Raw genomic sequence first — 26,992 nt, forward strand, 5'->3', positions numbered from 1 at the left:
TGCGCCACCCCCCCCCCCTGGGTGGGCACCCCTGGCTTAATTACAGAATATGGAGAAAAAAAAATACTACGCTTTACTTTCCCTCGACAGAATTGTACAAGATGCTTATCATGCCGAAAAGCAACAGAAAACACCCCCACATACACATAGCTAGAGTTGGAAATAATGTGTCTGGGAACTCAACTTGCAGGTTAGAGGACTCGCGAGAAAAAAAGGCGGTTTGAAATCAAGTTACGTTATATCGGCATTGTTTTTACAAAAAAAAAATTAAAAAAAAAAAATATTCATTGACAGTGTTTTTACCACGAGCGTCCCCCTTCCCTACCATACTACTTTTACAGGTTCATGTAAATACCTCTTTGTTAAAAACCAGGAGGGTCGCCCTTAGCCCATCCACCCCCCCCCCCCCCCCCCCGTGGCGGGCTTCTTTGATCATTAATGATGAGATAAAACTTAAGTTTAATCTTGATTTAAAGTTATTCCTCTAGAAAAACTTTCCGCTTCATAAGCTTCATAGTGGTTCTTAACTTTGACGCACACAAGTAAAGCAGGCGTACCTATTTCCTCCAAGAGCGATAGTGCTCCCCTACCACACTAATATCTTGAAGACTCCACAACCCCCCCCCCCCAGACGAGAGAAAAATATCCCTGAAAACAACCCCCTAAAAACTGTAATGGCGAGTCTGTCCCAAGACTCCCTCTCCTCCTGGTAGTCACCCATGTGCAAAGAATCAACTTCAAACATCTTTCACCCGCGTTTTGGTGAAGACCAAAAATGGCAATGAGATGTCTTGTCAGACGCAGATTTTGAATTCACGCCGTACCTACCATTTTTGAGCAAAATTCGCTAAATTTGGCGACTTAATCTAAAATTTCGACAAACTTTAAGATCTCATATTTCGATAACGGGGTCGCGAGGGCACGTAATTTTTGTGCCATAAACATGTTTTACGATGCTCTTTCAAATGCTACCAATTTCGATTTTTTTTTTTTTTCTTTTTTTTTTTTCGAATTTCCTTGATCGTGTGGTTTCCTGGTTAGATGGAATCAATAATGAACAATTTAAAAAAAAAAGCGTAGACGTGCCTAAAAGAGTCATTTTGATCCAGGAAGTTATTCATGCGAAATAATAGATGTCTTTTTCAGCGTATAAAAAATGAAAGAAATCACTTGGTAGTTTCTTTGCAAATTCCTGATATTAATGGAAATGGCGAGTGGTATCAATATGTTATCTCAACTGTATCATGATTTCAAAAACAAATCAGTAACTGCTTTGAAATTCGCAAAGAAATACTGAATTTTTCGATAAAACTTATGTGTTATAAGGCTATGATTTTCTTAATTACATTCTATTTTTATCAAAATATAAATAAATTTATAAAAACTCAAATGAGGTATGGGTTTATTTAATAACCTTGCTCTCGTGTTGTAATCATATTGACAATGTTCCTAATTAAAACCGTTCATTCTACAGCATCTCGGTGATATTATATTGGGTTTAGTATTTAATTTGTTTGAAATGTTAAAGATGTATTTTACGTCCACATTCAAAGCACAGTAGTGCATTTTCTGTAAGTTATCACCCTATAGCCAGAGCTGATGACCACCAGCTCGGTCAATTCCGCCCGAGGACTGCAGTTTCGTGCTTATTAGCACTTATCAGCCTGGCATAGGAAGTGACTGAGCTGGAGGTGGAAAATCTCTTAAGGAAACCTAGAGTGCCAAACAAACTGGTAGCTAATGTAGAATTAGCACTGACAAGACGAGTGACCGAAGCAATGGTTCGGTTCAACTCAAAGATTGAAGGCAAGGCATGCTAATTTCAGTAAGTTACCGCCCTATAGTCAGGGCTAAGGCAGAAATACATGAAATACACCTCCAGCTCAGTCAGTTCCAGCCGAGGACTGCAGAGACAGGAAACCGACCCGAACCGAATTCGGTTCGAGAGTTGAACCGAACCATTGCTTAGGTCAATCGTCTGGTCAGTGCTAATTCTACATTAGCTACCAGTTTGTTTGGTGCAGTCCTCGGCTGGAACTGTCTGAGCAGGAGGTGTATTTCATGTATTTCTGCCTTAGCTCTGGCTATAGGGCGGTAACTTACTGAAATTACCATGCCTTGCCTTCAATCTTCGAGTTATACCGAACCATTGCTTCGGTTACTCGTCTGGTCAGTGCTAATTCTACATTAGCTACCAGTTTGTTTGGCACTCTAGGCTTTCTTAAGAGGTTTTCCACCTCCAGCTCACTCACTTCCTATGCCGGGCTGATGAGAGCTAATAAGCACGAAACTGCATTCCTCGGCTGGAATTGACTGAGCTGGCGGTATATTTCATGTATTTCTGCCTTAGCCCTTGCTATAGGGCGGTAACTTGGAGAAATTATCATGCCTTGCCTTCAATTTTCGAGTTGAACCGAACCATTGCTTAGGTCACTCGTCTGGTCAGTGCTAATTCTACATTAGCTACCAGTTTGTTTGGCACTCTTGGCTTTGTTAAGAGGTTTTCGACCTCCAAGCTCACTCACTTTCTATGTCGGGCTGATGAGTGCTAATAAGCACGAAACTGCAGTCCTCAACTGGAATTGACTGAGCTGGCGATGTATTTCATGCACATTAGTGCATAATATTTATGTACCTAAAAGTAGATCAATTGGTTTTAAGTCATCCTTAAAAACAAAACGTTTAAAAATAAAGTCATGAAAACTTTGGTACCAAAATAGTATGGGGGGGGGGGCTATTCAATTTCCGGGCCCCCTCCAAAAGTTATTTCTGTATCCGCCCCTGAGCAAAGGCATAAATGCCAAAAATAAAAACTTGGAGGTAACCTGCACAAGTGGGAGCAGAAATTCCCAATCCGTTTTGGGGCAAGAGGTGGACGTACTAGTCTTGGTACGTCCTGCTGTACTGTTGATTTAAAAAACTTTTCAATGAAAGTCTAGGACTTGAAGCTTGCTCGCGTTTTACTGAAAACTTAAAAGTCCAGTTGCATTCCCTTGCTTTTCATTGCTTCAAATAATATTTGTCCATCTCACAATTTTGAGATAAGAGAGCGATAATGCACTTTAGAATTTCTAGGTAAAAGATAGCTTTATGTCTCTCAAATTCTGATTCTAATGTTCCAAATTCATAAATAAAAGTTTAATACTATCTCAAATTTTTGAGATTAGCAGTGATCATGCGCTTAAGACTTTAAAGGTAAAAAATATAGCTTTTTATATCTCTCAAATTCTGAATCGAATACTTCAAATTTATGAATAACATTTTATGCTCTCTGTCAATGATTGCCAGAGAGCACTTGAGACTTAGCAGGTAAAAGATAGCTTTTTATGTTTCTCAATTCCTGATTCAAATATTCCAAATTTATAAATAACAAATTTATAAATAAATTTTAAAAAATAACTGTTGGGAAAATGAAAGTATTTTCTGGGTCCATGTTTTTTTTTTTTTTTTGCTTATTCTATCAATTTCAGTGACAAAAAGTACTACTTTTGACTGAAGGAAACAACCCCATTCCTTCACTTTTTATTGAAGATTTAATGAAGAAAATAGTGCGTAAATTTCAGCTAAGCCTAAAAAACTTCGAGCTAAAAACGCAAATTACTCCTGCCGTAATTAAGTTAGAGATTGAAACAAATTGCTTAGAACGTGGGGAATTCTACCCTTTTCAACGATATACTATAATATCAATATGTGCAAGTAATTTTTCTCTCCTATATTCCGGAATTTATGTGAAATTCGGGCCTAAATTGGAATAAAAAAATATTAATCGGATTTTTTCGAATTATAGCCTATGTCACTCAGTAAGAAAGCACCTTTCATATAGTGAAGGAATTTTTCAAATAGGTGCAGGGGTTCCGGGGATAACCTCAAACATATAAACACACAAAAATCCGCCCTCTCTCTTTATAACATTAGTACAGGTTGTACAGTCATAGAAAAAAAAAACGAAACACTTTTAATTATTCGGCCATTATACATGCTAGAAAGGAAAGAAAGGTGTCATCAGACTTGGTTTAAAGCCTTCTTTAAAACTACGTAGGTAAAAGTTTGATAAGGGACCATATACAACGCAAAACGAGCACTAACTCTTGATTTTCAAATGGGAACCCCTATTTTTTGCTACATAATTATGTTTAGACCGCAAAATACAGCCAGGGTACGAAATTTCACTGCAATCTGTGCTGTAGAACAGGAGTTATTAACGAAAAACGTTTTAGGGACCGTCACCAAATTGAAAACACTTCTTTCCAGGTCACGGCTTATCAAGTAACGGAATGTAAACAAAGAAAAGATCGAGATTATCCAGCTCAATTCATGATTTTTTGAAGTTCTCTTTTTTCCGTAATTCGATACTTTTTGGGCCGATAATGTTGCGCCAAAAAGCGATTTACGGTCGAAAACTTTTTTTTTTTTTGAAAAAAAAGTTAAAATATTTACAGATTTTTGTCTATCAGGATTAACCTAAGAATGACGGATCGGGTTTGACTGGTCCATCGTATAGATCGTTGTTTAGTAAATCGAATAAGGACAAATTAAAATTAATGGAACTTTTTGCCTTTTCAAATATGAACCTATTGGATTACTTATATAATCATTCAGCAAATTAGCCTCAAAGAAATGTAAATATCAAACCTTATACCTAGAATCAAGATGTGAATATGTTTGATAAATGTATTGCACCTATGTTACAGGTTTATTTTGGAATGAATAGAAAGTCTTTTGATGTCAAATGGAATTGCGCGTTTTTAATTTCGCAGAACATCGGCAGAAGTTTGGGTCATCGCACACAAAAATATAAAAAATATGCAGCACAACGTGGGAAGACGCAGCATTAAATAGATTGGAGACACGAGAGAAGCAAGGTTTATTTATTCCGTGAAAATTTGCTCTATATACATAAAATGAACGAAGTATCAATCTGAAAAATAAAACAGAAACACGAGAATATAAATACCCGTTAATGAGAAAACTGTTCATACTCGAACTTTATTTGATAAAAATTTGGTTATATGAATTAACACAGTGGACAAACACGGTAATTGTTCTAGCGGCTTTTTTGTAATAAAAAAAAAAGAGAATTTGTTTCAATCCAAATTTGATGCTGAAGAACATAATGTGTGGTAATATTAAAAAAGCATAACACAATTGGCGGTTTTAGTTAAACATGTAATGAATCTTAAAAGCAATTTAGGAAAGTAATTTCCCAATGCTATTTCTAGCAACGAGATTCGAGATGGTCCAACCCGTAATATAAAAAGACAAAAGTTATTTTAGCTTAAACCGAGGTGAACCGAAATCTGACTTCTTGTCATTTCTCCGATTTTGTAACTTAGCACATGCAAGCAAAGCTTAGTACTATATACTTGCTAATGAACATTTCCTATAGTGTGAGGCTATAGGCTGGCGCACCTATAGCCATACCACACGAAGCATACCCGACAGATGAGTTTAATCTATCCAGAGACTACAATTTCGTCCTAGCTACGGATTTCATAGACTGGAATCGAAACTAATCGTGCGGGATGCAGAAGTCACCTCATTGAAGCTAAGAGTGCGAATAAACTGGTAGGTAAAGTAAATTTATTTGCTGTATGTCTACGGCATCTCACTGGTGAGATAAATTTTCTTCATCCACCAGTTTTTAGGCACTCTCGGCTTTAATGACATGACACCTGCTTCGTTGCTCGGTTAAACCAGATGTTCGGTGCAGGGCTGTTGTGCTCAGTATTAGGACCCACTGCAACCATCGATTGGAATAACCAAACCGCAGTGGAGACGCGGGCCACATTCAGCCCTCGCAGCTGGTCTATGTGGCCCGTTGTTTGCTTAAAGAATAGGACCAGAAAGTTGGATTAGAGTGCCAGTGTTATAAAGGTGGAGCCGAATATTCAGATATTGGATTCTGAAAAACATGCATTTATATAATAAGATAGGCATTTAGTAGTTGATAACAATAATTTTTTACAACTCTTTTTTTTTCCTTTTTTTTTTTGGTCGATATTTTTCCACATTATTAAAAAAAAAATGAAATTTTATCTTTGTCTTGCGAGAATAGTTTTAATGTGAAATGCATGGACAATGACCGAGAAAATAAATAGAAAAAAAGGAGTATTTAAATTATAATTAAGAATAGACAAAAACTCAACTTAATCTAACATGCAAATTAATGTTTTGTTAATTTTTTGACGAAGTCAAAAAAAAAAAAAGTTCACAATTTGCTACAACTACTACTTTTGTGCAGAATGAGGCTCAAAGCACGCGGCCCTCTACTGCTACTAAAATTTCCTCTCCTACCACATTGAAAATTATTCAAACACTTTACAAAAAATAATAATAATAATTCCTAAAAACCAGTAAACTTATCTAAGAGCAAATATTACCTGTTGACCCATCTGGATATTGTTAAAGGCGAAACTTCACACTGTCGGCTATTTTTCGATTGCTTTTTCCCGATTTAGACAAGGCAATAATTTTTCCTTTTAGCAAATTATTACCATGAAGAGCCATCAATTCTACACTGTCTATTGCAAAAAAACAAACAAACAAAAAGAAGTATTTTAAGTGTAGCTTTTAATTAAAAAAGTTCTATAAAATATTCTTTTATTAAACAATAAATTAATGTTTCGCATTATTTACACATTGACGTTTGAATGATATCCACAAAAGACTGACGGTTGCAATATTGTGTTGTTTTTCTGCAGAAACAGCGAATAAATTTATGCATTTAAAAAATTCATAGACGTAACTCTAATGTAGAAAAACCACGTTATAATTGGTTTGCTTATTTTGTTGAACATTTTTTTTCTTTTTTTACGACGAAACCAACTTTCATAATTTCTGTTTTAAAAAAGTATATGGTCCCCTAAAGTGAGAAAAAATGAAGTTTTAAGCATAGTGCAAAAACTACGGAATATTTTGAGCTCAAATTTTGGATTCCCGCATAAAAGCTCTTCTAGATTGTTTTTCTGTTAAAATTTAATATGGTTTCAGATGATATTTTTTTCAAAAAATATTAAAATAATTCATAAAAAAAACTAAAATTACATTTTAGGTGTTGTAAAGGGCGTTTTTATTATTGGGTTGATTCATATTTTAATATAAAAAAACAATCTTTGCCGTGCCTAATCTAGTTTTTGTGTTATGAGTAAAAATATCAAAATACGTTTTAACATTACGAGAGGAATTTTTCAAAACTCGATTCTGAAGTAACGGCTGGATCGAATTAAACAAAACTTTGCATATAAAGTTAAAAAAGGATGCTGATCACAAATATGTGATAAAAAAGGGGGGTTCTCATTGAAAAATTTGAAGTTGATGCTCGTTTTAATATAAAGACGACCCCTTAACAACAATTTTTTAACATAATTATGTAGAACTTTTTATTCCTGAATTAATGACACCTCACACGTGTCTCTAGTGTCAATAGTCTTTGAATACGGTCGAGTGTTTCGTTTTTTTTTTCTATGACTGTACTTGAAAATGCACTTATTCAAGTTAATGTTCCCATTTAGTTGTTCAGTGATATTGAAAGCATGTAAAAACAAAATGTAAATGTCCATAATTAGTAAGTGAACAGCATAAATCTTATTTGGACGTTTAACAATATGATGTATGTATTGATTCAAAATGCTTGACGAGTCTGCATTAAACTGTTTTGAGACAAAAGAAGACGCTAAAACTGATTTCGTGCCTGAGAAAATTCTGGTGCGGAAAATATCTTCGAAGTCCAGTCATGGACCCGGTTCATTGAGGGCAACCTCCCCCTATTGGTTTGAAATATTTCTAGTTATGACCATTCAATATGAAAACGGTATATATTTTCACGAAAAATAAAATCTTGGGTATTGATTGGTTCGAAAAATTATTGGCGCAACAAATAGTTGTGGAGTTTACTTTTAAAACGGATTAAATCCAGTTTTATATATTTTTTAGCAAAACGAAAAAAAAAACGTTTTACGCACAAACACTTATTGTTAGAATTTCGAATTTTTCCACAATGTTTTGGTAGAATTACCAGTGACTATTGGCATAAGTCTAGGATTTTTTCCTCAATTTTGTCAGACCTAAATTAACAAAAGCTAGATAATGATAAGAAATTCTCTTCATAACCTGAGCCGCACTTTTCTTCGTTTGTGGTGTCATTTTCTTGGAATTTTCGAAAACTACAGGAATTCTTAAATTGAGCTTTCTGATCCAGGAAAGTTATTTTGTCCTTTTGAGTGCATTCTGAAAAGTGCTTAGTATTTTTTTTTTTTTTTTAATTCTGTTATTTTATTCTTTTTAGCGTAAATGTATTTCAGAAATAGAATAATTTTACCCTCACGAAACTTCCCATTATTTTTTCATATAAATGCTTGGTACTAAAAGGGGAAAAAAAAAAAAAAACCTATATACGTGTCTAAAACTTTAAGCAGTTGGCACTAAAATTTAATCCTTGTTTCTCTTTAGGATTTATGCTTTTCTAATTTCATGCCTGCTTCAGAGAAGCATTGATTCAAAACTTTCATTATGATTGCTTTTAACGTTACCGTTGCAAGGCAACAAAATTTGTAACAATGGGTTTTATATTTAAACATTTAATAGAGAAATTACATGAAATTTGCTATTTCCCATCCAAACTGAAATAATAATTTTATTCTAGAATTTTAATTATTCAGCGCTAAGTTGTACCTAAAGATTAAGCAAATCATTTAGTGAAATCCCGAAGTGTTCAAGTGGTCTAGTTGCGGAGATATAAGCAAAACCAGGCCTCAGATTTCTTCGTGACAATCAGGCCAAGTATAATAAAAGTGCTGAATAAAAATATTAAGGTTTCAATATTGTCTCCTAGTTTGTCGAGTCAATTCTCAATTAGTCAAATGCCCCCCCCCCCCCCCCATTTTTTGGGAAGTCACAAAATGGGTAAACCCAAAGGAGATCACCCCAAAAAAATTCGGGAGGTCACTGTGCCTTCCCGCGACTTCCCATCGGGCCGACGGACGCTGTGGGGGCGCAATTCCTTAAGATCTCTAGGGGAGCCAAACACCCTAGGTATGCTACTCGGTAAACCCAATGTTTACGCATTTTTTAACAATAGATACAAACCACTTCGTGAAGAAAGAAATTCATGGGCCGATAGGGCTTATATTAGAGATCCTGTAAACGAAAAAAAAAATTTTTTTTCCCCAAAAGTACGAGTAGATACAATCCGTTTTGAAAGTAAACTCCTTAGTTAACGGAATGCGTAAGCTAAATAACATTTCTCCAGGTTTGACGAAACGAACATCGTTCAAAGCGGGTTGGATTCAGCAAGGTTTGGGGTGCAGGCCATGACCTTTTCCCTTCGCTGACTGTGATAAATGCGTTGGGGCTTGGAATTCTCGCCGTCTGAAATTCCTTAAAAACGCCTCTTATTCTCTCCTTGGGAACTATTATCTTCTTGGAATGTTGTTGGGGAAATATTACGAGGGGAACGTTGTATGTGCTGCACATCACCCTCCTCCCGTTAAGATTCCAAATTGGTTTTTATTCTTGGAGGAGAAAGCGGAGTAATGCTATTATGCTTTTATTGGATATCTTCTCAAATACTGAACGTTTACTAGCATGCTCAAGTGCTTCCAATTTTAGCCTATTTTCGCGGAGACAACAAATAAAACCAATTCATGTTGTAATCTTTATCTTTACTAATAATGAAGCTGAAAGTCTCTCTGTCCGGATCTCTGTCTGTCAGGATCTCTGTGACGCGCATAGCGCCTAGACCGTTCGGCCGATTTTCATGAAATTTGGCACAAAGTTTGTTTGTAGCATGGGGGTGTGCACCTCTAAGCGATTTTTCGAAAATTCGATGTGGTTCTTTTTCTATTCCAATTTTAAGAACAAAACTATCATAAGCTGGACGAGTAAATTACGAAATTATCATAATGTGGAACCGTAACATGGGCACAAGCCAATTGGCGAGATACGAAATTATCATAACGTGGAACCGTAACATGGGTACAAACCAATTGGCGAGAAAATTCATCATACAGTATTTGTAAATATGCAGGCGAACCAAAAGACCTTTTAATTTTCTATTACGGGCAAAGCCGTGCGGGTACCACTAGTTCCAACATAAAGAAAGAAAAGGAAGCAAAAATAAAGCGAAAGATGAAATTCTGGTTAATTTCCCATAAAGAAGCTATTTAATATGAAAATCAAATACTTTTATGAAAATATTTTGATTAAGTTTTTTATCGAATTAAAAGTAAAAAAAAAACTTACTTCATCTTGAAGAATTAGTGCTGAATGTATGTAGATGGTTGATAAGGTTTTTGTGCCGCTCAAATATGTCCAACGTCAACGGCGAACGTTGGCGTTCGTTTTACGTGTTGTCGAGTTGGAGAAGATTTTGACAATTGAGAATCTTTGCCTCCCCCCCCCCCAATCATCGATTTTATTTTCTTTGACGCCTAAGACAAGGTCTTTTTTTTTTTTTGACATTGTCGGTGCTGCCGAAGCAAAACTATTGCTTTAAAAAATTTGGCGACCATCCCAAAATCTCGACGCTCAAATATCCCCTCTGTCTTGGCTTTGTGGTTCTTTTAACCGATTAATTTCATCAATTTTGAGCAATAACGAATTGCTTATTATATTTACTTGACCAAAGCTGATGTTGCACTGATTTTCAGATTGCTATGACAACGAGAATAAGCTTTCTCGTTGTTTTAATATTTATTAAGAGGAGAAATTTTCGTCACCATGGTATCAGATAGTTTGCGTTCATTCAAGGCTTAACTTATGCAGATTTTACTCTTAAAAAGAAGGGGGGGGATGTAAAACTACGTGTTTTTCAGGAAAAACATCAACATAGATGAACTTAAAAATCAAAACTTCATCGAAATACAGAATTTGCAGATTATTAATTCCCATCATTTAAGATAGGTAAGAAATACAAATACATAACGTTATACGCTGTGAATAATTTTTATGATAGGTGTACTGGTTTATATCTCGGCCATAAAATCTTAATTTTTAATTACAAAGTATCCTAATCACCATTTCTTTTTTTATGGATATGCCTCGTATTACCTATTCTAGAAAATCACCAGTCATAATACGACGGGTGCAAACTTCTTGGCCATTTCCATTCCATCCATTTGTAGAAACAAGAAATTCAACGAGTAGGGTCTTATCACAATTCGTGAGGGCGAAAGCATAATTTGAATTCCAGACGTCAAAATTCAAATGACAGCTGGATTCCTTTTCTTTCAGTTTTTATTTATTTATTTATTTATTTATTTATTTTTTAAAGCTTTATACTGTCTTACATCATTATTGTTATTCCGAAAAATGGGCGCAAAGGTTACTGCGCTGGTTCAGCTTGTTGTGTAAAACTGTCGAAATGTTATAGAAACAACTATGAAACATCATTCCGTCTTTAATTGTGTTTTACTTTTAGGATTATGCTTTTCTGGCCAAAACACTCCACCAGTATTTGACATGAAAAGAGAATGGCTAATACCAGAAGATGAACCAATTGGTAAGGTTTCTTACATTTGTTTTCGGGTCTACGTCTAGTATGTTTTATAGTAATGTTAACCTGCTAATTTAAAATCCAATTCTTGTTGTGAGTAAATCTTATTATTTCTGTAGAAATAAAAGGGGAAAAAAAACCCTTCCAATTTACTAATCACTTCATCTCCCAGGTTAGCAACTAAATCGATGTAAGGATAGATCGTACCCCGACAAGGAAAGTGACACAACTCAAAATTTAGGGAAACGTTCCAACTACAAATTTAGAGTTTAAATTTAATGCTCTTTTTTGCCACAGAACTCCCACGAAGTTAAATTACATAACTGTCCCGTGACGGCGTTACAATGATATCCTCGTGCATAGTATAATAGCGAATTCACTGATCTAGCGGCTCTACACTGATCGAGTAACGCTCTGACGTCATCAACAATGAAACTTGCGCCATAGCGTGATAACTTGATAATATTTTTTGGTAATGTTTGACAGGCAGGGAAATGCTTTATTTCGATAAGACTGAACTCGATCCGGAAACTAAACTGTTTTACTGGTAAGACTCGTTTCAGGGGAATGGAATGGAGAAACGAAAACGGGGTCAACAATGAACGCTATCTACTGGAGTTGAAGGTTAATCCACTGGAGTTGGTTAAAATTTCAACTGTCAAAGTATCACCAAACAAGCAATTGCTTCGTTAAAATGTAGAAACAATTTTACCCGTCATACCTTGACGGGCGATTTTCTAGTAATCATCAATGACAAATCATTAAAAATACATAATTTAGAAGAATATTTTCCCATCTTTAAGTATGAATTATTAATTTAGACAACAAAAACAAGCCAATAAACATCAAATTATAAATATTTTGCGCCTATTTTAATAATTGAGACTTAATGTTTGAAACTACTATTGCATAAAACCTTGATTTAAAGGCCAAAACCAGAGGGGGTGGGGTCAGAGGGTCATACCCCTCCTCGAAATTTTCAAAGTCTTACATGCTATAACAAAGCTGTCAAAAATTTCATTTTTCGCACTTCAATTTGGAAAAATTCATGACGTCCTCCACCCCCCCCCCCTATATCACCAAAGACCGTCTACTCTTTCGTTTTTAGGGCCTCAATTTCGAAAAATTTCTGTTGAAGCGCCCCTGAAAATTACCGAAGAAGGAACCCCAAACCTCTCCTCCCACTAACATTACCGAAGATGCTCTAAAACCTGCGTTTTAAAGCTAACTTCAAAATTTTTTGGAGGAATGTCTCTCTGACCCCCTCCCCCCCTGTCTCGCCAAAATCAGAGCGTCTTTAATTTTATTTTCATGGCTTAAATTTCGAAAATTTTCCGGAGGACAGCCTTCCGAAAACTCCTCTCCCTAACATAATTAAAAGTCGACCAAAATTACGTTTTGGGAGCTTCAATTGGTAAGGATTGCCGGTCCCCTTAACGTTACCTAACAAAGATGGTGTTACAATCGTATTCTGAAAACTTTCAGTTAAAAAATAAATCCCGGGGATAGACACCGAATCTCTCTTCCCCCTAACATTACCAAAGATCGTTTAAAACTGCATTTTTGCAACTGTAATTTCGAAAAATTTCGACCCCCCAATATCAAAAAAGAACCAGGGGAGCGCCTCTGAACCTCTCTTTACATTACCAAAAGTTGTCTAAAATGCATTTTTAAAACTACAAATTAAGAAAATTTGCGGACCTGGAATCTCTTCTGCTCGTTGGCGAGCTCCCGAACTGCCTTTTTATTAACATAATTAGAGATATAACAATTGAAAATTTACAATTACCCTCTCTCATACCTCTTCCCCCTCCAACAATACCAAAGATCGTCAAAAATGTATTTTGAAGACTACAAATCCTTAAACTTTCTGGGGCAGAAGTCCCTGTATTTAAGACACATTTGATATAAAATAGAGGCCTTCAATTTCATACATCACATATTTATTTTCTGACTTCAGAATGGCCCTGAGAGTCGGATCATTCCGCGGCAGCAATTTCTGACACTTACCACTGACCCAAAAGAGGATTTTAACCCTTTTGACAAAACCAAAGACTGTCCAAAACTAGGCTTTTACACTGTTAAAAATTTTCCGGAAAATTTACGGTAATTGTTACTGGCATCCATGTTGCCAATAACTATTATTGTAAAAATCAAATGTTACTGTAAACTTTTACGGTTTCCTCGGTAGGCCACAGCAACCAGTTGGCGCTGGGATCGCTTATTTATCCGGTATAAATTACCGTAAAAATCAGCGATGCGTCGGCGATGCAATTTTGCAGTAACAATTACCAGAAAATCTTCCTGAATTTTTAACAGTGTAGGCTCTTAATTTGGAAAAAATTTCGCATCCGAGTCCCCAATCCCGTCTCTCCTCCTTAATATATCAATAAAGGTAACTGAAAATTGTATTTTCAGAATTTTGATTTCGAAAATTTACGAGAGGACAGCAGCTGCTTAACCGCCCCTTATTCCGTCGTACCAAACAATAATCGAAAATCATATTCCTTGGACTTGCAAACAATTTTCTCTGGGGAACCTCTTTTCCTTGTCTAACGTTGCCAAAGAGAACTTTCGAATGTGTTTTAAGAAGGGAAAGCTCATACATTTCCATCTCCTTCCCATAAACTCACCCAAAGAAAATTTGTAATGGCGTTTTTAGTCTTCTGAATTTGAGAGCCCCCCCCCCCCAAAAAAAAAAAAAATTCAAATTAGAACAACCTCCTCCTCTCCTAACATGTCAACACGTATCCCAAAATTGCGTTTTTAAAACTTCAATTAAAAAAAAATTCCGGGGTCAGCCCAAAATGCGTTTTAAGGCTTCAAAATTTTCCAGGGAAGCGTCCACAAACCTAACGTTTTTTCTTGTGTTACTACCAAATATAGCATGAAATTGCATTAAAAATTTTTTTTTCCTTTGAAATTGCGTCTAAAATGAGATACTGAACCCAGTTTTAGTTTGGCATGTATTTAAAATACTAAAAATACTCATAGGTCTGCTCCTCCCTTACAAGCAATAATTTGGGCGCTCCTGACCTTCAAAGCTCATTGAAGTGACTCAGAAAAGTGATGGGTGGTACATATTGCTATTTTCTAACTTGAGGGTCATTTAAAGGTCCTCATGCCATTGGTACCTTTCGCAATTGCAACATTTACGACACCACACATCATTTTCTGTACCAACAAAAGTTGTACATTGTTGAATTTTGATTCAATGATACTATAATAATAAATTTATATTTCTGAGGAAACATTTGCTCTAAATCTATATAAATATCTATAAAATCTATATAAATAAAACAAATGTCTGTTTGTTCCCTATATAAATGAACAGTTTACGGCAAATCACAACCAAGTTTGGTAGGGAGGCACTTGGGCACATGAGAAGGAACGAAGGGGGGTTTTCGAACAGCAAAAAAGAACCGAATCGTTCGAATTTTAGTTTTAGGACCCGAAAATGGCGTTTTTCTATTAAATGAGGGCGAAAAAAGGCTCGCAAAAATTAGAATAAAATATCCATATTAACCCCTGGTTTTTCTGCATCAGATAAAATTTGTTCCAATGTTCCAAGGTAATTAGAGCGTGAATTATAACTGTTTTAAATGATTTCATGCTAAAATGTAGGTAACCCTTCAATTAGAAATTCATTGTTGAACAATGCATTTAATTAAATTTGTAGCGTGAAGAAAATCATTGAGAAGAACGATCTGTTGCCATTTATTTCTCGAGTATGAACAAAAAATTCTGGCTTTTGTTTGGAGGCTTTTCCTGTAATCGGGAGATTTAAAAAAAAAAAAAAATTTTTTTTTGGTTATTTTCCCGCAATTTGTCGGGAAATTTTAGATTTTTTTTGTTCAAACCTGATTGTTAAACACGTGTCACTTGACATAACTTTTATTTTCAAGGTAGACCGTGTAAAGCCGGTCGATGCAGCTAGTTCATAAAAAACAATCAGTGCCTTGTTGGTTTCCTACGTCTTGCATCAATTAGTTTTATTTTTTATTTTTAAATGAAAAATTGACTCGAAATTAATTATTTTTCTTGCAAGTTTTGCATAAAAATTAATGTAAACTTTAACAGTGAGCAAAACCATTTGGTGCAAATATGTATTGCTCTCATGCACTTTAATTATAAAAATCATATTTTGATGTTTTCAATGGGGTGGTTTCCTTCAGTCATAAGTAATACTTTTAGTCATTGAAATGGATAGAATGAGCGAAAAAAAAAAAAAAACATGGACCCAGAAAATACTTTCATTTTCCCAACAGTTTTTTTTTTAATTAATTTTTTTAAATGTCCGATTTTTCAAACAAGGCGTGGTCTTTATGACGTCACAAATGATGCACTTTGCCACATCTTTCTACTACGTTTCCACGTTATGATAATCAAGCAGCAAATTAAAATTGCGCTCTGCGCTTGCTACCAACCATATCGTTGCAAATACACGTGAGTAAAAATGCGAATTAAATATTTTGTACTGTGAATGGCAACACTGAATGGCATTTCATCATTTGTGATGTCATCGGCAAGAAATGTAAACAATGAACGCATACCGATTTAAGTAATTTTTTAAAAATATTAAACGTAAAGAAATTTATCAAAAAATGGTCAGATCCTATGTTTTTAAGCATGCTCTTTCAGAAAAAAATACTTTTAAAATTTTGGAAACGACCCCATTGATTTTTGTGATTCAACTATTATTTTTTAATTTTTTTATCATAAATTACAATGATTTCTGTTTTCTATATTACTGAGCTGAAAAACAATTTATTTAAAAACCAATTCGCAACTCCAATACACTCTAGAAAGCACTGCAGCCACTGTTTAATGGCGGATGAAAAAGGTAAAACAAACAAATGACGTAACTTATACTTGCTTTGACGCTTTGTGAATGACAGTAATTTTTCATCGTGTTTGTGGGAAACTTTCTTTTTTATTCTTCTGAAATTACATTACACCACAAGCTGTCTGAAGCTTGTAATGTACCAAAAAAAAAAAAAAAAACACGTGGAATGGATTGTTTTACCTTTTTCGGTAGTATTGTTAATCACCGCAAGGTAGCGTATTCGAGCTCTGGAGTTGCGAATTCGTATTAGAAAGAAAAGTACGCTGGGCGTTAGCATTCCTTAGAATTAAAGCGTGGCTAAAAGTTATGCGAAGGTGAAAAAAACCAGGTTTTTATAATAAACTTAGTTGTTTTGCATTTTCTCGTGAAATGTTCATTATTTTTCTGAATTAAAATATTATTATGCTTAAAATTAATCCAAAGCTACGAATTAAAATCTCATCGAGCACTAGAAGAAAAAAAAGAAAAGGAAACTGGTTACTATATTCGAACTGTCCTTGTGATCACTGTGACCTTAACCCCCATGCCCCCAAATGCGGAAATGATTTTATTCTTTCTCATCTTTAAATGGAAGACGAACCTTCCTTTATCCCGTGTTTAACCTTTTTTTCGCTAAGTTTTTGAAATCGTGACACAGTTAGTGCAAATGCGTGGTCTGACACTTTTTTTCAACCTTCTTCTGCATGTTTTATTCTTGAATAGGATGCTTACGCAAATAATTTTATGATTTACATCTTTTGAAGTATCATTCATGTTTTTCCGGTTGCATTTTCGACATATTTATAAGTTACCTTTGTGTTTTGTCTGTTTGATTTAGTAGTTAAAGCTTTAAGTCGGTTTTTATTTATCTTTTTGAATTCGTCAACTACATAAATAAGGCTTTCTAAAACAATTAACAACTTTTTATTCAAGTAAACTACAGTGAACCACGATGAAAAATAATTTACTGTAAAGTAAGATCAAGCAATTTTGACAAGACTCTTTTGTATTAACAGTTGATGCACTTTTTTCTGCTGATAAGAAGCTGCTTGTTGATAACAATTTATCATCAGTTAGTCTTTCTGATAACGATAAAATCACGGTTTAGCAAATTTTGCTGTCAAATATAGAAAAATTGAAGTTGCTCTATTGGTACACAGGGCCTTATTCGGCACCTCACCTTATAGTAAGCATTTTTTTTTAAGCTTTCATTTTAAAGTAGTTTAAAAAGTATCCTTATTCCTAGCCTAGTATTTGGTACTTTGGTACCTTTTACTAGTATTTGGATATAGACGTTCGATATTTTTACAAATTCGACGTTTTTTTTTATTTTTTAAATTGACAAATATCTTTTGAAAATGAAGTTATGATGGAAAAAGAAACTTGTTATGTTAGTTATTTAAGAGGTTCACTTTATTGGAGAAAAGTTAATGAAAAATCTTTTTCTGCAAACTTTGAACAGTAAATATTGCAGTGATTATGGCCTTCCCTCCCCATAATCGTTGATTTAAGCACCTGTTCTCTTTATATTAAAAAAAAAAAGTTAGGTCAAAGAAATTGTGAAAGGAAGTCCGTGGCGGGGGGACCTGCGTTTATAGGAGATCCCATAGCACCTACAGCCTTGAAATTTCGTACAACATTTCTTCGAGCCCCGGTGGTTTGCACATGGGGTTTTATTTTTACTTTCTTTTACCAAAAAGGAAGTATTGTATTCGCAAAAAAAAATTCGCTCAAAAATCGGCCTTATTTTCTATTTTTCTCGCCCCCGAATAAATATAGAGTTTTTTTCCAACCCGACCACACGTGGATACATGCCTAAGAACGTATAGACACCCGAAATATCCATTTTGACGATACCCGAGTTAATTACAACGAGATTTCTCGTGACGTCTGTATGTACGTATGTATGTGTGTATGTGCGTATGTTTCTCACATAAATCAAGAACAATATGTTCCTATAAAGTTGAAATTTGGTACGTAGACTCCTCGTGGGGTCTAGCTGTGCACCTTCCTTTTTGGTTGCATTCGGATACTCGAAAGGGGGTCTTTTACATCTTTTTGGGGGAAAAATCATTGTTAATTTCAGTGCAAACTCAAGTGGTGTTTTAATTTGGCAAACAATTGGCAATATATCGCCAAGCTTTTAGTCCGCCAAGTTTTGTCTCCAACTTGGCGACAAATTTGGCGCGGTTTTTTTTATTGGTGATATTTAGAAAATTAGAATTAACCATTGAATCACGTTAAAATTGCCAGAATTGGGAAAATTAATCTGTATAAAACGTATTTTTTTTTTGCTTCGCTTCGCAACAAACTTGGGATGAAACTATTTCAAGCGTTTCTTTGCTTACTCCAAGTTCAAAGCACTATTATCATTAAATTAGCGTAAAAGGAAGCCATGTGATGCACACATCAGCTCGTTTAAATTTCGAATCAGTTTTGTTTTAATTTTTTTTAAGCTCGAATTTCGCGTAAACTGCCTATTAAAGGGGTGAAAAATTACTTGCACATATTAATATTACATATTGTTGGAATGGGGTTTCGTTTTGTGTCCTACGCAATTTGTTTCAATGCTTTAACTTAATTACGGTGGGAGTTATGTGCGTTTTTAGCTCGAATTATTTTAGGCTTAGCTGAAATTTTAGGCACTACTTTCTTCATTAAATCTATCAGCAAAAAAATGAAAGAACTGTCCCACAGTTTTCTTCTTGACACCATTGGAAAAAGGGACATTTTTTACTCCAGATCTATCTCCACCTATGATCGAAAAACTAAGCTTATACCTCCAAAGGAAAAAAAATTACAAGCCGCTTTAATCAAATTCGAAAAATCTGATCTCCATTTTGGCGTTGCCACAGTTACGTCTTTTAGATTCTTCTTCCTGATTCACAAATTTTAAGGGTTTCTATTTTAACGGAAAATCATAGGTTCACTTCAATTCAAGCTCCGAGCTAAAGAGCAAATTATATCACTAGAGACCACGAATATGAAAGAAACTTTTCAAACGAACAAAACTGCAGTTTTACAATGCTCAGGAGCCCCTTAGCTCTTACGGCTCTGCAAGTTGGTACAAGTTATTTTGAAACCCAGGGAAGGGGTGTTTTTTTTGCTCCAAAAGGTTTTTAATCTGTTCTTTCAATCTGTTCAATTTGTTGAAATCTGTTTCTTTCTTATTGACTATTTCAGTCTTTGCGAATCAAATGAGATTGCGAATCAATCTTCGGGGGTTGGTGAGCGTCAGCGAGCAGGGGGGTGCGGCCCCTATTTTTTTAAAACAAATATTAGTGTCACTTTGATATGCGTTATAAATATCAGAAAATAACCTTTGAAAATACTTAGTACTTTACATACATTTTGTGCATTTCAGTTTAAATTGAATGTATTATAGCTATTTATTCCGGTTTATTCGTTTCTTAACTAGTTTTATTTTCGTGTTTCCCAGTTAGAAAATAATACTTAACTTAAATGTTCTTATTAGCAATTGTTCTTATTAGTATTAAACATTAAATATTTTATTTTTAATTTTTTGCATCATTAAAAGATATTATATCCTTTGGTTTTGATATTTGAATGCTTTGCATTTCAATATACACGTATGTCATGCATGAAAAAGCTACTTATTTCTATACTTTAATTTGAAGAATAAATAAAACTTTTTTGTTGTTTAGGATTAAAGTAGAGATAAAAAGCTAGCATGTATCAAAATAAAAACTACTGCTGACTTCGTGATTCAAAAAGAGAATAAAGCAAATGTGATTTTAACCTTTATTAGCAGTCTTTCATAACAAACATCCCCCCCCCCCAAAAAAAAAAAAAAAAAAACTCGACCTTTTTCCCCCGTATCAATCTGTCGTTCCACATGCTGACATTCGTTAATGAACTTCCTCCGCAAGGCTTTAAGGGTGAATAAACTAAATCATTTATGTTTCCCCTCGTCAATTAAAACAGTCGCGCGTTTTTCACACCCTGCCAATGTCATTCGCATTCGCAGTGACACGGCAGGCGCATCTCTTATTAAAGTTGACTGCACCGCTGAACACCGTTGCGTTAATTTGGACCAGGAAGTCGGTTTGCGTGGGGTTTTGAGTTTTGTTTTAAGTGGCATGATGTAATATGGCGTCGAAAAATTCTCTCCGTTGAAGTTTATGAGCCACGAGATGTGAGCTCTTTTCGAATGGAGTTGTTTCAGTTCATGTTCTATTGTTCTAATAACTCTGTGTCCCAGAGGGAAATGACGAGCAGCTCGTTCTCTATGGAATTGTCGAAAAATGGGAATGATTTTACTGTTTGCATACGATATATGTATTCGCATTATAACTGAATAAAACATTCGGTCTAAAAATGCTTTTTATTGAAACTATTTTCACTATATCTTTATTTTTACTAATAATAAAGTTGAAAGTCTCTCTGTCTGTCAAGATCTCCGAGACGCGCATAGCGCCTAGACTGTTTGGCCGATTTTCGTGAAATTTGGCGCAAAGTTAGTTTGTAGCATGAGGCTGTGCACCTCGAAACGATTTTTCGAAAATTCGATGTGGTTCTTTTTCTATTCCAATTTTAAGAACAAAATTCTCATAAGATGGACGAGTAAATTAAGAAGTTATCATAACGTGGAACCGTAACATGGGCACAAGCCAATGGGCGAAAAAATTTACCATACATTATTTGTAAATATACAGGCGAACCAAAAGAGCTTTTAATTTTCTATTACGGGCAAAGCCGTGCGGGTACCACTAGTATCTAAATAAAATTCTATTATGTCACGATGATTTTTTAATTAAAAAACTCGTTGTTTTCATTGCAAGCCGAATCACAAGAAAATATTGATTTCAAAAAAATGAATCAATTGAAAAAAAAAAAAAGAAAATTATACACCACAGTATGCATAAGACATTGGTTGTCATCGTTAATTACGGTTTTTATATTTTGATGAATTTTGCAAAATATTTGTGCAAAGTCAAAAAATATTACACTTTTTGCGTTCAGTAAGCTAAATAAATAACGTTACATATTTATTATTCGGTTAGTTGGAAAAGTCAGTTTTTCCTTTGTTGTTACTTCGTAATTAATTTAATTTGTAATTGTTTTTATAAATTGTATCAAATCTTCATAAGTTACAACTGGGCGAACTATGTACGGCTTACAGCTTAGCAGTGCCATAAATGTATTTGCGGCTTGTTAGCTTTTGTATGTATATCAGGGATATAGATGAAAAAATTAGGTCAATATAAATTTTCGCGCAAGTGCACCCAGAAATAGGCTTGCCAGATTTCTGAAATGTTCAACCGGGACACCGGTATGCCCCCCCCCCTCCCCCGTCGTGAGTTTCCAAAAGGGAACCAGGGTTGATAGTGGACTCAAGTAAATTTTTTGAAGACCGTGAAATTTTCAGAAACTATGATACACTCACCCCCCTCCCGCAAAAAAACTAGACAGATGCAAATCAAAATTATTGAAAGAAAAATTTTTAAAGTTTTCTTTTTTTTAAGAAAATTTTTCAGCTTTAGAATGCATTATAAGCTCAAACTTTTTGGAAATTTTGGATCAAACACCCCTGTAGAACACTCCCCTGGCTGATTTTTAGCATGTTTTAGAGGGTAGTTCATTCTCAATGCTACGAATAAATACTAATTATGAGCCTAAACCAGGGGTATTTATAAGTGACACAAGCAGATAAATTTAAACATTTTATTTCTTACATATTAATATTTATTTATTAGTTACTTCAGTAAGAAGAAATACTTTGAAAGAGGAAAAAACTTGAACAATATTTACATGTATTTTTCATTAGCTAGGACTTTTTTTTTTTCGAAAATCTTTTTGATTTTAATGTTGTTGTAAAAATCCTCCCAAGCTGATTCGATATTAATTTTACAAGTCTATGTTTCAAATGACAAAGGAATTATCCAAAATAATCCTTCACAGTTCATTATTTTTAGACTTAAGTAAACCGGCCGAGTCACCGGGATTTTTGCCTGAAAACCGGGACGTCTGGCAAGCCTACCCAGAAAGAGCACGTTCTTTTTCGCAAAAAATCGCAAACTCGATTAAATCTGAAACTTTCTCATGAACTGATGTTTTGATTAAAGCTGGAAAATGGTTCTTAGTCGACTTCAACGATACTATTACCAAAAAAATATTTGATCATAGCATACATTATTTTTTACACTGAAGCGTGAGGCTCTCGTGAAATAGTTATCCTTTTTGCGGTCTAAAGAGTTTTTTTTTTTTTTTTTTTTAAGTTGGCTACCAAATGGAGAAAAATAGTTACTTGAAAAGTAAAACTAGATTGAACGAGAAAACATCGTCGAGAAAATATCTTCGTATATAAAACAAGTTAGAGCGAACGAAATTGGTTTTCAAAAAAATTGAAGAAAAACCGAAGAAAGAGCCCATTTTGAGCAGCCGGTGGCAGGCAAAAAAAAAAAAAAAAGGTACACTACCGTTGTGCAAACTTAAAATGGCAATATTGTGAAGGCTATGCTGATGCTAATCACATGGTTTGCTCTAACTATAAATGGTTTGCTCTACATTAGGTTGCTAACATTAAGTTTGCTCTAACTATAAATGTTATACGGATCTTAGACGCGAAAGCATCCCGAACCTTTGTGTTCTCATTTTTTGGCTTTTAATTCGATCCTGTTCGTATACAGGCCACTGTTTTTCTGGTACGTGTTGTTTCTCATCCCCGAGATCCGCAGAGCTAGATCAGGTCCATGAATCCTTTCACCCTGAGGAAGTCCAAGACCAGTAAAGGATCACCCAACAGATCCCGTCTGGTGAGCCCCAAACAGAATAAAATGTGGGCAGAAGAGGCCTGTGCAGATGAACACTTAGCGTAAAGTTCGAACTGTTTAATACCATTGACAAAAGTCATGGTTGATAAATGTCCGCTAGACGAGTGAAAGCAGTTTGGTCCCGTCTACAGTAGTCTCGTGTAAGAGAGCCACCAGGCTGGCTTTGATACCAATCATAATACACCAGCGTGGCTTTCCAAATGGCCATGTTCGCTGCCTTTTGTTTAGAGAAAGACGCCATGGAAGTGAGAGAGGCAAACAGGAACAATGGTCTCAGCAGCACCAGCTCTTGCTAAAGCGCCAGCAATTTCGTTACCATCGACATGGGACGGGATACATTGAAAGTGAATCTGGTGAAATGGGGAAAGACGTTTTAGGATCTTGAGAATCTTCCCACTAGTATCCTCCCTTACATTATGCCAGTCGGCTAAGTAAAGGATAAGTTCTGGTTCGTGTTGATTCTTTAATTGTATCGATAACAAAATTTCATTTGATGGGATTTCTTTGGAGATAAAGTACGATATGGTGCTGAAAAATGTAAATCATTTTTTATGCCTGCGACAACGCGCTCAAAGGTTTCTTTTCTAATGCGTTCCTTCCTCACTTCGCCGTAATTTATATTATTGCTGCCGCTGAATTTTACCATACCCATCATTCAAAACTATATTTTCATTTCTAGGTAGACGAGTGACCACAGTCCGCACTCGAGACGATGAGAATGATCCAATAGAATACGGTATGGAGCCTGCAGTCTTCTTGGACGGATCCAGCTACTTTACCATCGACAAGAACACTGGAGAAGTTTTTGTAGCAAGCTCACTTTCAGGACAGGTATGTACTATAGTTATTCAGCAATATAATCTGATAAATTGCGAGGAGCATATCAGAGCATTGCTTAACTAAATCTAAAGTTCTATAAATTTTAACTATCATCCGCAAGAGAGCAAAAATACAAAAGGGAAATATGTGCGATTGACTAACACACAAAGAAGACAACTAATACTAAGCTGATATTTTCCAGCAAACTGATTTCTGATTTGGAATAATAACAGTAGCATTAAGAATGGAATTAACTATGGGATGCTTACAAATCAAACAGCGGTGCATCTCTGGAAACAGAAGGTGGGGAGAAGCTTGCAGGTACGAGCATAAATTGATGAATCAAAAAAGCGGGTGAACGCTTGTAATAAAATTTGAATCGGAAAGAAGATGCTGCTGGAAAAATAAAAAAACAGGAAGCCCTGCGTGTGCCTAGAATCAAAAATGAATGGAACGAAAAACTTGCTAGCAAAATAAACGCTCATATTTCCGAGTGTATTAATCAACTCATTTGATAAAGCATATTCCGCGCTTTAAAGTTATCCATGTGTCCAGGGGCGGACTGACTGAGTTTGGCTCAGTCGGCAAAAGAATATTTTGGCCCATTTCTGTAAATGAAAAAAGTTAAACAGTGCCGGATCTCATTATTCCCAGGTCGAGCAAAGACATTAAACTACCACTAGTCACTAGTTCCTACTTTCCTTTAAGTTTTTAAATCTAGTTTTAAATTTCTAAAAAAAAGAAATTGTGAAACATTAAATGAAGCTGACACATTTTATATGCCTTGAAGATGGATACTAATGGTTACAAGTCTTAAAAGGCATTTTTATGCTTCTTTACTGACAACATAGGAAGGACCTGAGAAAAGGGAGGAATCAGGTAAATTTCCCGTCAATTTTTTTGAAATTGGTTGATCCATATAGGCTTAAGAAGTAAAGAATCAAGAAAAGGGTTCTAGAGAGAGAGAGTTCCCTTCCAAGCGATATTCTCAAAATAAGATGTCAAAAACTGCAATTTTACAATTTTCGGTAACATTAGAGGAGCTGAAAAGGAAGGGAGTTTCCCCTCACTATTTTGTTTTCTTTTTTTTCTTTTCTAAATCGAAATTTATTTTAGTCTTTGTTTACAATATAATGTCAGGGTCTCTTTCCTGAATTTCTCCGAAATGTGAAATTTTAGAAACACAATTTAGACACCACAGGTCACCAATTTTAGGCTGCCCTTGGTAAAATTAATGGGAGAGGGAAGCATTGGGGGCTCTCAACGAAAACGTTTTGGCTATTAAAAAAAGGCAAAACTATCTTTGGTTATGTTAGAGAGAGAAGGGAGGCTCAGTAATCTCATTTGGAAGCATTTCAAAACGGAAGTCGACTCGACACAATTATAAACTACATTTAGTTACAATAGGGAGTCCGGCGACTGTCTTTCGGAATTTTTCGACATTGAAATTTTAAAAATATAATATTATAGTATGTTTGTGGAAACTTTGAAGGAAAGGACACAGGTTTCTTAACGTTTGCTCCAAGATTTTTTAGGAGGGCGCCGTGCCCTTTCGCTTTTAGGCTAACCTTTGACCCATTACTTAATCAACCCTCCACCTTCTTTGCCGCTTAAAAGCCTGATCAAAACTTCACAAAATAAATTTTTTTTTCGAAAGGTAAAGATTCACACAAGCTTGTCAATGAAACGTAACTCCCTCGTTTCAATCACTTATCCACAAGAATCTGATCAGAATATGTAACTGAATGTATGAATGTAAAAAATAAATAAATAAATAAATAAACATCAAAAAAGATTCTCAACATTTTAAAACTAAACGCCATCGATAACACTTGGACTTCGTGTGCACCTAGTATATCAAAAAGTAAAAAAAGCACCTTTTTTATATGACAAAACTTCTATCAAAAAGTGCCCTTTTATCTGAAAGCGCACTGATCTTTTTTTGTTTTGGGGGAAACATTAGTTCCCTCTCGGCATTTTTTTCAGAAACTGAAATGAATTTTTGAATAGTGCAGATGGGTTATGGAGTTCTAGCACGGAAATTTCTGTTAAGTAAAATTCTAAGCTATCTTTAGTGACTTTATTGGAATGGTGAAGGTTCGAAGACTTTGTCTGGAAATTTTTCGGTACTTAAGTCTGAAAAATACAATTGAGGGCTTTGATGCAAGAACAAGGTAAGTCCAGACTCGCTCATTTTTGGTAGGACCAACAATAACATCGGTTGTAAAATAGAAACTCTATTATCACCACATTATTTAATACTAGTGATACCCGCACGGCTTTGCCCGTAATAGAAAAATTAAATGATATTTTGGTTCTCCTGTATATTTACAAATAATGTATGGTGAATTTTCTCGCCAATTGGCTTGTACCCATGTTACGGTTCCACGTTATGATAATTTCGTATCTCGCCAATTGGCTTGTGCCCATGTTACGGTTCCACGTTATGATAATTTTGTAATTTATGATAGTTTTTTTTTCTTAAAATTGGAATAAAAAAAGAACCACATCGAATTTTCGAAAAATCGCTTCGAGGTGCACACCCCCAAGCTACATTCTAACTTCGTGCCAAATTTCATGAAAATCGGCCGAACGGTTTAGGCGCTATGCGCGTCACAGACATCCTACAGATATCCTACAGACATCCAGACATCCTCCGGACAGAGAGACATTCAGCTTTATTATTAGTAAAGACAAAGCAGAGACCTCATCTTAAATTTGCGTCCCGTTGTTGCACTAATCGGAACATCTATAATCTCCACACGCAATAATGAATTTTAAAAATAAATAAATAAATAAATAAAAGATTTGAACTTACCTGATTCTTGCATCAAAGCCTTTACTTGTAGACTATCGTTGATGACTAGGAAAAAGCCGTAACGTTACCAAAAGTAGAATCAGGAGACATGTTCGAATTTAAAGTTCTAAAAACGCGACTTAAGGCTTCGTTTGGAAACAATAGGAGACATAAGGGGTGCGAGGTTCGGGGTTCTCGAAACTTTAACCATAAAATCTTTCTCAAATTTAAGTCAATTAAAGGGTTCAGGGGGGCTTTTTTGCGAT

The 26,992-nt window shown here is 35.2% G+C and overlaps 1 protein-coding gene across 1 annotated transcript in view; it reads left to right on the top strand.

Annotated features, from left to right (window-relative positions):
- LOC129216949 (tyrosine kinase receptor Cad96Ca-like) overlaps positions 1–26,992 on the top strand; it is a 90,364-nt gene that overhangs the window by 20,582 nt on the left and 42,790 nt on the right. The window contains exons 2-3 of the mRNA XM_054851168.1: positions 11,417–11,497; positions 23,790–23,941. Coding sequence (XP_054707143.1) covers positions 11,417–11,497; positions 23,790–23,941 — 233 coding nt within the window. The remainder of the gene's footprint in view (positions 1–11,416; positions 11,498–23,789; positions 23,942–26,992) is intronic.

The sequence above is a fragment of the Uloborus diversus genome, chromosome 2, assembly GCF_026930045.1.
Source record: "Uloborus diversus isolate 005 chromosome 2, Udiv.v.3.1, whole genome shotgun sequence".
In the NCBI taxonomy this organism is placed as follows: domain Eukaryota; kingdom Metazoa; phylum Arthropoda; class Arachnida; order Araneae; family Uloboridae; genus Uloborus; species Uloborus diversus.